This window comes from Volvox carteri (assembly GCF_000143455.1).
Source record: "Volvox carteri f. nagariensis unplaced genomic scaffold VOLCAscaffold_111, whole genome shotgun sequence".
NCBI lineage: Eukaryota > Viridiplantae > Chlorophyta > Chlorophyceae > Chlamydomonadales > Volvocaceae > Volvox > Volvox carteri.
In genome coordinates this window covers 28,068-39,938 of record NW_003307654.1, presented here as the reverse complement: position 1 = coordinate 39,938, position 11,871 = coordinate 28,068, and the positions used below count along the sequence as shown (strand labels likewise).

At 58.0% G+C, this 11,871-nt stretch overlaps 2 protein-coding genes across 2 annotated transcripts; one reads left to right on the top strand and one right to left on the bottom strand.

Annotated features, from left to right (window-relative positions):
* Positions 1 to 209: 209 nt before the first annotated feature.
* VOLCADRAFT_100269 (uncharacterized protein) lies at positions 210 to 3,288 on the bottom strand (the record flags this gene model as incomplete). The annotated part of the gene is made up of 4 exons (XM_002958895.1): positions 210 to 457; positions 698 to 1,398; positions 1,587 to 2,201; positions 3,266 to 3,288. 4 exons carry the CDS (start codon positions 3,286 to 3,288, stop codon positions 210 to 212), a joined length of 1,587 nt encoding a protein of 528 aa, XP_002958941.1.
* A 1,879-nt stretch (positions 3,289 to 5,167) lies between these two features.
* On the top strand, positions 5,168 to 11,224 carry VOLCADRAFT_100268 (uncharacterized protein; the record flags this gene model as incomplete). The annotated part of the gene is made up of 8 exons (XM_002958907.1): positions 5,168 to 5,354; positions 6,327 to 6,594; positions 6,939 to 7,109; positions 7,926 to 8,019; positions 8,622 to 8,738; positions 9,235 to 9,413; positions 9,903 to 9,967; positions 11,052 to 11,224. 8 exons carry the CDS (start codon positions 5,168 to 5,170, stop codon positions 11,222 to 11,224), a joined length of 1,254 nt encoding a protein of 417 aa, XP_002958953.1.
* Between the last annotated feature and the right edge of the window lie 647 nt (positions 11,225 to 11,871).

The following is an 11,871-nucleotide window of genomic DNA, read 5'->3' as shown; positions in this document are numbered from 1 at the left end:
CTTTCCAACAATGCAGAATGTGAAGCCATTTGAGTACTGAACCGAAACTCCATACGGGCATATGGACTGCCAGTGTGCCTTTACGCATATATGCCTGCATATGTATGTACATGCGTGCCATCTGTTGCACATGTGCGTGGGATAACTTTCGTAGTCATTCGTTGTCAACCAGACAAGGGTGCATCCATCGGCCTCATTGCTGCGGTTGCTCAGCGGTTGGTGAAGTGTGTGTATGGCATGAAGTACATCAGCCCCTTTCGGTCCCCCTCCAGGGCGGCTGTGCAGAACTTGCCCTCCAGCTCACTTAGCGGCAACCCTAGGTCCTGCCACATCTCCCACTGGCTGCCTGCCCTCGCTGTCTGGGCGGCCGCCATGTTGACCACCACCAGCCCCCCGCTGAACACCTGTCCCGAGTACACATCTGCGACAGCGAAGCGGACATCCTGAGCGCCGTCTTCTGCGGGCAGGTGGACGAAGTACTTGAGGTAGGCCACATACGTCTGAGTCTCGTTGCCGACTTCTGCCTGGTAGCATGCCCAGCAGGAGGTCCGCTGCTGCTGGCGCCCATACTCAGCCCCGAAGTACTGCTACTCATCGAGTGCCTCGGCACGCAAAAAGGAGCGGGCCTTGGGACAGTCGGGTGGTGTAGACATGAGAACCCTATCCAGGCGGTCCGTGTCCAGTTCGTAGCTCGCACTGGGACCCAATGTCCAGGAAGCCACATCCTCGAATGCCAGGGCATACCAGTGCAATAGGCTCGCCATGGCTGCCCGGACTTGTGCCACTCGTTCTGGACTCGGGTAGACCATGTGGCCTCGTCCAAGCAGGTAACCATTGCCTCCTGGTTTATCAAACCAGGCAGCCTCGGTATTCACTGCGCGCTGTGCCAACATCCTCTCAAGCTGCTGGTTGGTCGTGTGTTTGGCCCCGGTCGCGGGGTCTGCCTCGGTGAGCGACTCGGAGGCCCACATCAGGCACAGCCACTGCGTGTAGTGCTTCTCGGGTGCCTGTGACACCATCCTTCCGCCTTGCGTCTTCATTTGCTGCATCATGTGTTCCACCGGCAGGTCGGAGAACCCTGCCGTGGACCCAAGCTGGCACTCCTGGTCGTACAGCCGGCATACGCAGATGTGCAGGTTGACCGTGAACATGTAGCCCAGCACCTCCAACTCCTCCAGCCTGGTCATGTAAGCTCTGAGCTTGCATGCAGCCGCCTTGGCTGCCACCAGGAACTGCTCACGGGTCTCGTCGGGTGGCCGCGGCCGGAAGTAGTGCATGACCGTGCTGCACAGGCTCCAACACAGGGCCCGCAAGGCCTCGGGCAGCACGTCCCCCTTGAAGATGTAGCTGGAGAACGTCTCAACGAAGTGCAGCCAGTCCTCCATGCGGTAGCTCTTGCTGCATGGGTGGAGGGGGGCAGTGTGGCGAGCAACCGTGTAACTAGAAGAAGTACATTACATAGGTAGAGTAGTAAACTCTCTGACAGACAAAGGTGTTTTTTTCAGGCAAGCCCCTGGTCGTATTTGCTTTCTCGGCTATTAGCGACCCCCGTGTGTGGCCGGCTGCCCAGTGCTGGCCGTGCTCACCGGTACTGCATGATGCATTTGTACCGCCGCCCGAAGTCCGAAGTCACAACCAGGAACTGGCCGCGGGCCGCGACCCGCTGGCGTGCTTCACGAGACATGACCAGCTTGGCATCTGGGTCTGCTGGCTTAATGTCTTTGAGCGACCTCAGCGTGTAGTCCACAAAGTCGCTGACCACTCCGAACAGCAGGGCATGGCCGGTGGAGACGGTGAAGAGGCACGACAGGTCGACGTACGGCAGGGCCGCAAAGGCAGTCAGGCCCTTGCACCCAGTCTGGAGCGCCGCCTCATCGAACTGCTTCTGCGTGATCTTGTGTGGAGTCCCAAGGTGGAGCATCCTGTACATCGCCTGCATGACACTGCCCGTGCTGACGAAATGCCGATGGGTCTTCTTGAGAGCCCGGGCGCCGACCTTCAGGCTCTTGCCTGCATTCCGCTTTATGAAGTGCTGGCTGACTGCTTGGGTGTAGCCACGGAAGCGCACGGTGGCCCCGCGCCCGACATTGGCCTCCGTGTGTGCCTCGAATAGGCACCACGTGCAGCTGCCGACACGACTGTTCTGGTCTCGTAGCTGCTGGTGGGCCGGTTCTGTCGGTGGGAACGGCTGGAATAAAAGCCTGCCGCGGTCCAGGTGTTGGACGGGCGGCTCATGACTGCCATTTCAGGGGCTGGGGACAGCAGGGTGCAGAGCTTGGTATGGAAGAGGGCAGCTCTGCCTTTTGGACACCTAAGTGTAAGCTCCAAGACCCTCTTATCCTGTTTCCCGCCCCACCGGTTATTATTCGGTTTATAGGAGACCCAAGCCCAGAGGCCTATGCTAACCAGGTCGACTGAGAGCACGCAGGGAACGGCAAGGGACGATGACAGGAAACCTGACGTGGGTTACCCGGCAGACACTCAGGATGGCGACGGAAGGGATCCGACCGAGTTGCTGTTGTTGGAAGATGACCCTTGCGAAGACGACCAGTGGGTGAGTCACCAGCCGACAGGGTGGAAATCCAGCGGTGTAGGACTAGCACCAGCCTGGGAAGCGAGTGCCCGCAACGCTGGGGGCAGGGAGGCACTCCAGCTGCTACAGGAAGCCTGGCAAGCGAGTGCCCGCAACGCTGGGGGCAGGGAGGCACTCCAGCTGCTACAGGAAGCCTGGCAGAGGTTGCAGCGGCTGGGGCAACAGGACGCGGTAGATCCGCGGGATGAACAGGAGTTTCTCGAAGAGGTCGTCTGTTTGCTCCCAGATCCTGAAGACTTCCAACCAGGAAGGATACGTCTACATGTTGCAGTGTGGCGAGTGTTCTTTCAGGCAGCTAACGAAGGCCGGCCCCTCACGGACAAACAGAAACGGTGGCTGGGATACCTGCAGGGCGGAATTCAGCTGGAGTGGGTGCCGTGCGACTACCCAGGGCAAGAACTAGCCCCGGAGCGGGGATGCAAGCTAGCTATAGTGCGGGAAATGCTGCGGGTCGCAGCGCCGGATTGCGACCTAGACTTTATCATGGCGGGTGACCGGCCGCGAGCCGTGCAGTTTCCTAACCATTGCAGCGCGACTCGGCACGGTGAGTTTGTTACAGCCGAATTGAGAAAGGCCCTTGACTGAGGGGTGATACGGAAATGGCCACCAGACACGCCCCCCCCCACGGTTATCAATGGCTTGCGGGTAGTGGAAAAAGACAGCAAGCTGCACCTCTGTATTAATCCGATGTACATTAACTGTTTCTTGAAGTACCGGCCTGTGAAGTACGAACGACTGGCAGATGTACCTAGCTACCTCCTACCGGAAGATTGGCTGTACACCACGGACCACAAGAGCGGGTACTGGCAGCTATCACTCCACGAACGGGAGCACACATATCTGGCTATGCGGTGGCGGGGGCAGACGCTTTTTTGGCCACACCTGCCGTTCGGCCTGGTGCCGGCCTGCCACTTGTACACAAGCATGAAGCTCGAGGTTTTCCAGCCTTTACGGCAGCTAGGGGTCCGCATGTCTTTCCTGATAGACGACCAGATGGGTGCCGCGGGGTCGAAGACCGCGGCACAGTACGAGTGTGGGGCGGTGGTACGGCTGCTGGCAGCCCTAGGCTTCACCCTCAGCCTGTCCAAGTGCCAGCTGATCCCAAGAAGGCGAGTCTGTTTCTTGGGGATGGAGGTGGATGCGGAGGCGCGAGCATTCAGAGGACCAGACGACAAGCTAGCTAGATTCCGTACGCTGCTCACACAGCTCGAAGGCAAACGGCTAACAGCGCGGCCGGTGGCGCAGGTGGCCGGCAAAATCATCGCCATGACGCCCGCCGTCACCACGGCACCCCTGTATGCGTGGATGGTGTGGTGCGTAGCCCGGGGCGTGGCGTGGGACGAAGAGGTTTGGGACCCGGCGGAGGTGCTACACCAGGCAGGCTTGTTTATGGAGCTGCTGGGCAGGCGCAACGGGACAGCCACCTGGCGGAAAGGACCAGCCCTACGACTGATGACGGAACTAGTCGGGGACGCCTCAGATAGGGCATTCGCAGCCTTCTTACCTGGAGAAGAACTGGGCGCCAACAGCCGCATGCTTGTGCCCTTCAAAGCTCAGGAAACCCAGCGGCTGCAGCGGAATGACTTTAGCAGCACAGAAAGAGAACTGCGGGCGCTGCTGTACAGCTTGCACTGGTTGCAAGAGCAGGCACCGAACCTCTGGTACGGCCGGACAGTGCAATACCAGACGGACAGCCAACCGGCAGAATTCTGCATGGTTGGGATGAAAGGCAACACCGCTTGCCTGCCCATAGTGGCGGAGATCCATCGCCTCTGCACGGATACGGACACAGACATTTCAGTGGTGTGGTACCCACGCAGCCGGGAACAGCAGCAGCAGGAGCCGCAGCCGTCATGTGGCCAACACATGCTAAGGTTTTCATTCCTCGTTTAGCATATAGTAAGGTAATGCAGTTTCGTTTATGTTGCTGGGCTTTGGAGGCAAACAGAGCATGAAGGGGCAAGTACCACGTCCCCAGGGGGCAGCGGTTTTGCCACTGTTGTGGTACTAATAGCCGAATTGAGGATGTGAACCCCTGTTATTGGAATGCCCAGCCTATAATGATATTCGTGCTGAAGAAGGATTCGATCATCAACAGAGCATGTTGGAGGCCATGCAATGGGAACCCGCACGTGCGGCGAGGATATTGGAACATATGCGGGCTCACCGAAACTCAATTAACCCCTTTAGACGCTAGTCTGGGCTGATGTGCGGTGTTTTCCTTTCCTCCGTGGCTTTTAGGCGTTGTAGTATTACCCTTGGGCCCTCGGCTCGTATGGGTAGTCTTACAGGTATGGGGTCACGCACCCCCAACCATGTAACACACACACACGCATAAAACGTCTTAGGGTAAAATTTTACGGGTGCTGTGCATTACGGCTTGGGGGATTACGGGTCAAGACTTTGTGATTACGGGTAATGTAACCTGTGGATGACTTCCAGCACGGGCAACCAACAAAATGTCACCTATGTTATTCCTTATAAAAGGAATGCTTTGGCAACTTAAAAACAAGCATGTGTACAAATTTTCTTGGCCGGTAATTACATGTGAAGACCACGTGATTACGGGTAAACATGAATTTACGGGTGAAAACCTTTCCCAGAGTGTTATCGATGCTGCTTAAACTCATTACTGCCTATGAAGTCAAAAATAACCTTATCCAGCAGATACACGTCCTGCCACCCAGAGGGCTGCAGGAACAGCGTTTGGAGATGCTCTCGGGCAGCATCGTGGCCACCCTGGAGGTGCTCATCACCTGCTGTAGGTAGTGCCATGCCTACTCTATGGTTCTAGAGTTGCACAGGGCTGCCAAAAAATTTACGTGGCTCAGTGCGAGCAGCTGCAGCAGAAGAAGCAAAGCCCCAACATGGACACCAACAGTCTTGAAATGTTGTACTTTGTTGTGTTGATGTAAGGGCAGCATGGAAATGAGTGGAAATGGTTGCACAGAACCGCTTTTGTGGTGTGACGGTGTGTAACGATGCAAGGCCCATCTGAGTACCCCCAGTTACACCTTAGCTGTGTTACAATGTTACAATGGAATGGCAGCTAATGCTCCCAATCGTTCTGAGCAAGCTGGTCCCTGGATGGGGTATACTGTGTTACATGGTGTACAATGGTCTCAATACCATTTGTAACTTTGTAACACAGCAAAGGCATAACCCGAGATGCTCAGATGGGCCTTGCATCATTACACACTGTCACACCACAAAAGCAGTTCAGTGCAACCATATCCGCTCATTTCCATGCTGCCCTTACATCACCACAACAAAGTTTTACTTTTCAAGACTGGTTGGTGTCCATGTTGGGGCCTTGTTTCTTCGGCTAGCAGCTGCTGGGCACTGAGCCGTGTAAAATGTTTGGCAGCGCTGTGCAATTCTAGAACCATAGAGTAGAGATGTTGCTAGCAACAGCGGGTAACGAGCACCTCCAGGGTGGCCACGATGCTGCCCGAGAGCACCTCCAAACGCTGTTCCTGCAGCCCGCTGGGCGACAGAACGTGTATCTGCTGGATAAGGTTATTTTTGATTTCATAGGCAGTAACGACTTTAAGCAGCGCCGATAAACGGCTCAGGAGCTGATTACCCGTGCTCCATCCTGGGGAAGGCTGAAGCACTTCAAGTTTGTGCACGCTGGGATTCTGTACCTGGCAACGGTGGACTTCTGGGAAGGACTGCACGTGGACTTCGTCAACATTAGGCTGCCGAACGATGGCTTCACCTACATGCACAGCAGGCAGCAGGAAGAGGAGATTTTTCAGCACTGATGTGGCGGCTGATGGCATGCTGCTGATGGAGTTCTTCCCGAACCTCACCAAGATTGTTGTGAACAAGTTCACCTTGACCATTTTCTACTACAACTACAAGCAGCAGCACATCGACATGCAGCTGTTCACTGATGACCCCTCCACTCCAGGACTGATGCTCAGCTCCAGCATGGGTACCTGTACATGGACGACCAGTCGCAGCGGCGGCCCCTGCAGCGCGTGTAGCTGTTGCAAGTGAGTGTGCTGTGGGAGTCTCCGGGAGGTGGGGGGTGGGGGTGCTACACGGTGGCAGTGCAGTGCGGTGTAAGCTATTTTTATCCGTGGCTTGGCATGGCACAACACGGCACAACACAACACAAAGCATTGGTTGCAGCAGGGCCTGCTGCATTGGTTGCTGCAAAAGAGTCTGAGCTTTGCGCTTGAATGCACTGATGCTCCCTGCGACACACACCGAGTATTGGCTTCTCTGTGCCGTCAGATTGTGACCAATGCCGTTGGGCGGTTTGTATTTTGGCCAATCTCTCCATGCCCCTTCACCTCCAACACGGCCCTGCTGCTTTCCCCGCTGCATGCTGCAGGCCCTCGGCCTGGCATGCGGAGAAAGGTGGCCATGTCATCTCCCATCTCCTCGACAGCGGCAGCAGCGGTGGCAATGCAGCATGCCATCCACTGAGCACGCCGCTGCTGTGGGGTGGGGTGGCAAGCCGCTGTGGAGGCCACGGTTGCAAGACAGGCGGTGGGTGGGCGCGGTGGGTGGGTGTGGTGCCATGGGAGCTCTAGCAGGGTGCAGAACAAATGAGTGTTCGGTATCAAGACTTTGATAAGGGCCATGCTCCAAGGCTTGACTTGACTTGGTGCCGGGGTGAATAGAGGCCAGCCTGCTAGGACCTACTCCCTGACCTGATGACCCTGCGGGGCCCTGTCTGACCGGTTCGCCTGCATGATGTGAACCTCCTCCCCGGCCGACGTGCGGGTGGATGCCGTGGTGCTGTACCATTTGGGTATATTGACACCTTGCGTGGGATTAGATGGAGATGGATGCTTCAGGACTACGAGACCATGCGAGGTTCCATTATTAAGTGGGACTCCAAAGCAGATCGGGTTCCAAAGCCTGAAGGCGGAGGGGTGACAGCAGCAGCTGCTGCGACCAGCAAACCTCCACACATACATACACTGCTGTACACTGGGAACTGACCCCGCCGCCGCACCGAAACACAACTGTCCCGCTCCCCCGCCACCCACCTGACCAGGCCGGGGGGGGTGAAGTCGGTGTATGCCTCCCGAACGGTCTCAGACTTCGAATTGGGCAAATGTACCTGGAGGCGGCGCAGGCGCCCCAGGGGGACCACGGATAGTGGCTGTGAGCAAACTTGGACGGCACCCGGTCAGTCAGAGCGGGAATAGCCCGGGTCGTGGATGGGGAGGGGAGATTGGCGGGAAGGTCCGCTTGCGGCGGGAGGGGGGGGATATGTAATGAAGGCCGTACCCAACTGGCAATCCCCGCCCGGGTGGTTGTGGTGGTGGTGGTGTTCTTATTGTGGTGGACTGGTCCTCCCGCCAAACAGGATCCAGTCGGAGAACCGGGACGGCAGCCGTACTATTCTTGCGCTGTTCAGTACCCCCATAAGGCCCGGATGGACACGGCTGGTGGGGCAGCAGGTGGGGGGGGGAGGGAGGGAGGGAGGGAGGGGGAAGAGCTACATGGCGTTGGGCTCATGGAAAAAAGGGCTTGCAGGGGAAGAGGTGTATCCGTTTGGTTTTGTTGGGCTGCTGTAGGGTGATATGGTGGGTTGCAAGGGGTCGGCCTTCCCGCCGCGGCTGGGCAGCCCATCGTGAGTCCCGGGGGGGGTTTTGGACTGCTGCAAGTGCGGTGGGTGGAGGTGGGGCGGAAGCACCACGTGCACCGCTCCACAGCCGTTGCCGCGTCGTGTGAAGTGCTAGCGCTACCAGGTGCATGCGACCGGGCCCGGTGGCTCGTCCCGTCTGTAGGTAGGTAGGTTGACTAGGCGCCGTAGCCAGCACCCCGTTTCACTTCCGTGATGTGCTGTGTGGTGCTGTGCTGTGCTTTGACGAGTACAGAAGAGCACAGCACACAGCGCACAGATCGGCCCGGCCCCTCCGGTAACCCCTCTCCATGCGTTGTCTCCTCTCATGGACCTGATGGCCGCAGCTAACAACTGGCCCACGCTGAAGGCCCTTCCTTCATTGCCCTCGTGTCCTCCTCCCCGGGGGTATCTCCGCCGCGGCTGATCAACCGACAGATCATGGTCTCCTCCCCCGACAACGAGGGGGGCGGGAGGAGTGTGGTGGGCTTCGTGGGGTCCAAGATGCTGCCCGTCTGGCTCGCCCACCTGCTGGGGCCTCTCTTCCTGCACCAGGTGAGGTGACGATGAGTAGGGGCTGGGGGAGAGGGAAGGGGGGGACCCCGGGGAGAGACGGGCTGGGGGAGAGAGAAGCCTGTTTCAACTTTTGGGGGTTTCGTGGTGATGTGGACGTGCTGTGCGGTATTTAAGGGTCGGGGCTCGGAATCCCGGTGGCTGCTGCGGTGAGATTGGGGACCTCGGAGAACAGCTCGCGACGTCCAACCTAAGATGGGGGAGGGGGCAGGGCCGACCGGGCTGAGAGGGAGAGCTGGCTGGCTGGTTGGACCTTCCCGTGTCTGGCTGACTGCTCCCCAACAGCTACCCCGGTGGGGAACCAGCAGCCCCAGCAGCCCCACCCGGTACCCAGATGGACCCCCTGGCCTCCCGCGGCTATCCCCTGAGCTGTCGTGACACATCACCACACCGCCCCAGCCCACGTGCTGCTCCGTCATCCTCTGAACCCCCCGGGTCCCCCCCTTCTCATTTCATCCCTGAATCCTTTCTCCTCCAGGACCTTTTGTTCCTGCACTACCAGGAGAGAGCCGTGATGCGGCAGCAGCTGGAGAGGAAGCTCAAGCAACAGCAGCGGCAGCAGCGGGAGGGGGAAGAGGCGGCCGCGGCCAGTGATGTGGAAGGCACGGACCTGTCCCTGCCGCCGCCCCAATACTTCACACCAGGAACTGCAGACAAGTGGGTGGTGCGGTAGTACGTAGGTCGACTGAGAGCAGGCAGCAACCCCACCCGCCCTCCCCACACGTGCGCCCGCACCGGGACCCACACACCCACACCTGAGGCCAACACTAGAGAGCGAGTGATGACATGGTGCAATGACGAGAAGGCCGCACAGCGGCGTGCAATGCTGCTATCGGTACAGGTCGACTGTCTACCAAGGACTTACCTACCCTATTACCCAGGTCTAGCAGGAAGGAAAGCTGATGCAACGTTGCGGTGTTGAAGGTTTCATTCTTTCCGGACGTGTATATCTGCCCGCTTGCGAGTATCGTAGCGATACGCGGGAGAGGTCCCTAGCTCCCATGGAGCCCTTACATCGCGCTGCCCCGCACGTCCCCCTACCGCCTTGCATTGCCCTGAAATGTCCTAATTATACCTATTTCCCCCTTCCCCCCTTCCGCCCTTCCTCCCATCCCTCCCTCCCATCCCCGCCTCTATGTACCCCAGGGCTGTTGCGGCCTGGTGCACCTGGCTGACCAAGTTCGCTGGTGGGGACGTGACGTATGCACCCGGTGAGCAGGGGGGCGGGAGGAGGGGAGGAGAGCTCCCGGTGAGCAGGGGGGCGGGAGGAGGGGAGGGCTGGCGGGGGTTTTTGGATAGGGCTGCGAGGGTTTAGACTCCGGGCGACTTGGGAGGTCTCCACCATCCCTCTAGTTCGCCCTTTAGCGGCGGTCCCACCCAGCAAGCAAACGGGACGACATGGGGCGCCTGCGTGGCCTGCCGTAAGTACTGCCACACACACATATATGTACGTATGTATGTTGTTACAGGGTGGTCAACTTCGCCAGCGGCCCCCTTTCCCGGGGCAGTCCCTGCTCTCCCCTGCTAGAGGGGCACCCTAATCCGTCACCCCATCCGACTTCAGAATGTATTCGTTGAGTTCGGCAACTCACCACCAGCATCCAACCAAATCTAGCGGATCAACGGCGCATCAACTTAGTTCCTGGTCAGCTCGCAAGTTGATATTATCACGTCCTACACCGTCCATAAGATGGGGGGCCACCTCCCAGTTCATCACTCCTCAAACACCCGAGGAGCCGGCAGGCGGATTTGAACCCGGGTCGACTGGGTCGACTGGGAGCAGAAGTCAGGCCTTAACCTCTGCCAGCCGCCTGCCAGAGCGATGCTCATGTCGAGTATGTATGTACGTACATGCCCCCCGAGATTCCGGGATCGAGACCTGTCAGAGTCGAAAATCCTTCCGATGGTGGAAGGTAAGAGTGCCCCTAGTCGATGGACGGTGGTGACCTGGGATAAAGTTTACTCGCGAGCCGACCAGGAATGGAGTTGGGCCGCTGTCGATCCGGCAGATTCCGTTGGATGCCGGTGGTGGGTGCGGAACCTGAGCGATCCACCGAGAAGTCGGCTAGGGTGACTGGATGAGGGTGCCCCGAAATACCGGGGAAGGCAGGGTTTCGCAGGGTAGCTGCCACGGGTGAAGATATGCCCCCCTGTTCCACACGTCATATATACGTATGTATGTATGTGGCTACATCGCCACGGTTCCGACGCAGGAGGGGAGGAGAGCTCCCGGGGTAGGGGGGTGGGAGGAGGGGAGGAGAGCCCCCGCCATTGCTGCTTCCTCTTCGTCCTCAGCCGGTAACGGTGTTCTCTCCGTGGTGCTTCACGCGGCTGGCTGGCTGGTGGGCTCGTGGGAGGGGCTGGGGCTGCTGGTGGTGGCGGCTGTGGCGGCGGGGGTGGTGCTGGTGACGACCAAGCTCGAGCAGATGATGCACAAGTACGAGTTTTCACATGCGGACAATCACTGATCTGGCAGGCGAGAGGCTGCACTGGACAGCAGTAACTTTTCTGGCCATACGTTTGCACTGCTTGCATAACGCTGCCTCACTGCATAAAGGTCCTCGCTGAACCGCAACGTCGATTTGTTTCATTATTTTCCTGCTGTGCTCGACATTAATGATATTGATGTGTTTGTGCCTCGAATGTTGAGGTCGCAATGTTGTGGTTATGAATGCGGGGTCCATTCGTCCATTTTTATTCTTTGGATGATGCTATGCTTGATTTCTTTTATTCCCTTGTTTCAGTTCCTCGACTTGTGGAGAAAAGAACTTTTCTGCATGTTTGGAATGGATTACTACGCTTTGCCAACATGCCGCAGGCGCACATACCATACTTCCAATTTTGCTAGTGCCGGTCAGGGGCAAAAAATACCTCATGAGTAGCGTGATAGGTGCCGCTGTGATTACTGTATGGATAAACCAGCGCAAAGTCGAGTGAGGTGGGAAGGCTGCTGTGCTCGTACAAATGGCCGAGGACACCCATTGCTGACGGGGGGCCCAATGTAACGCTGTTCTTGCACATGAGAGTGACGCAGTAACGATTCGACGTTCCTGCACGGTTCCGCACTGGATAAGCATGGAGGGAAGTCCTTCTGGGCTGTTTGATTTCGGCCATG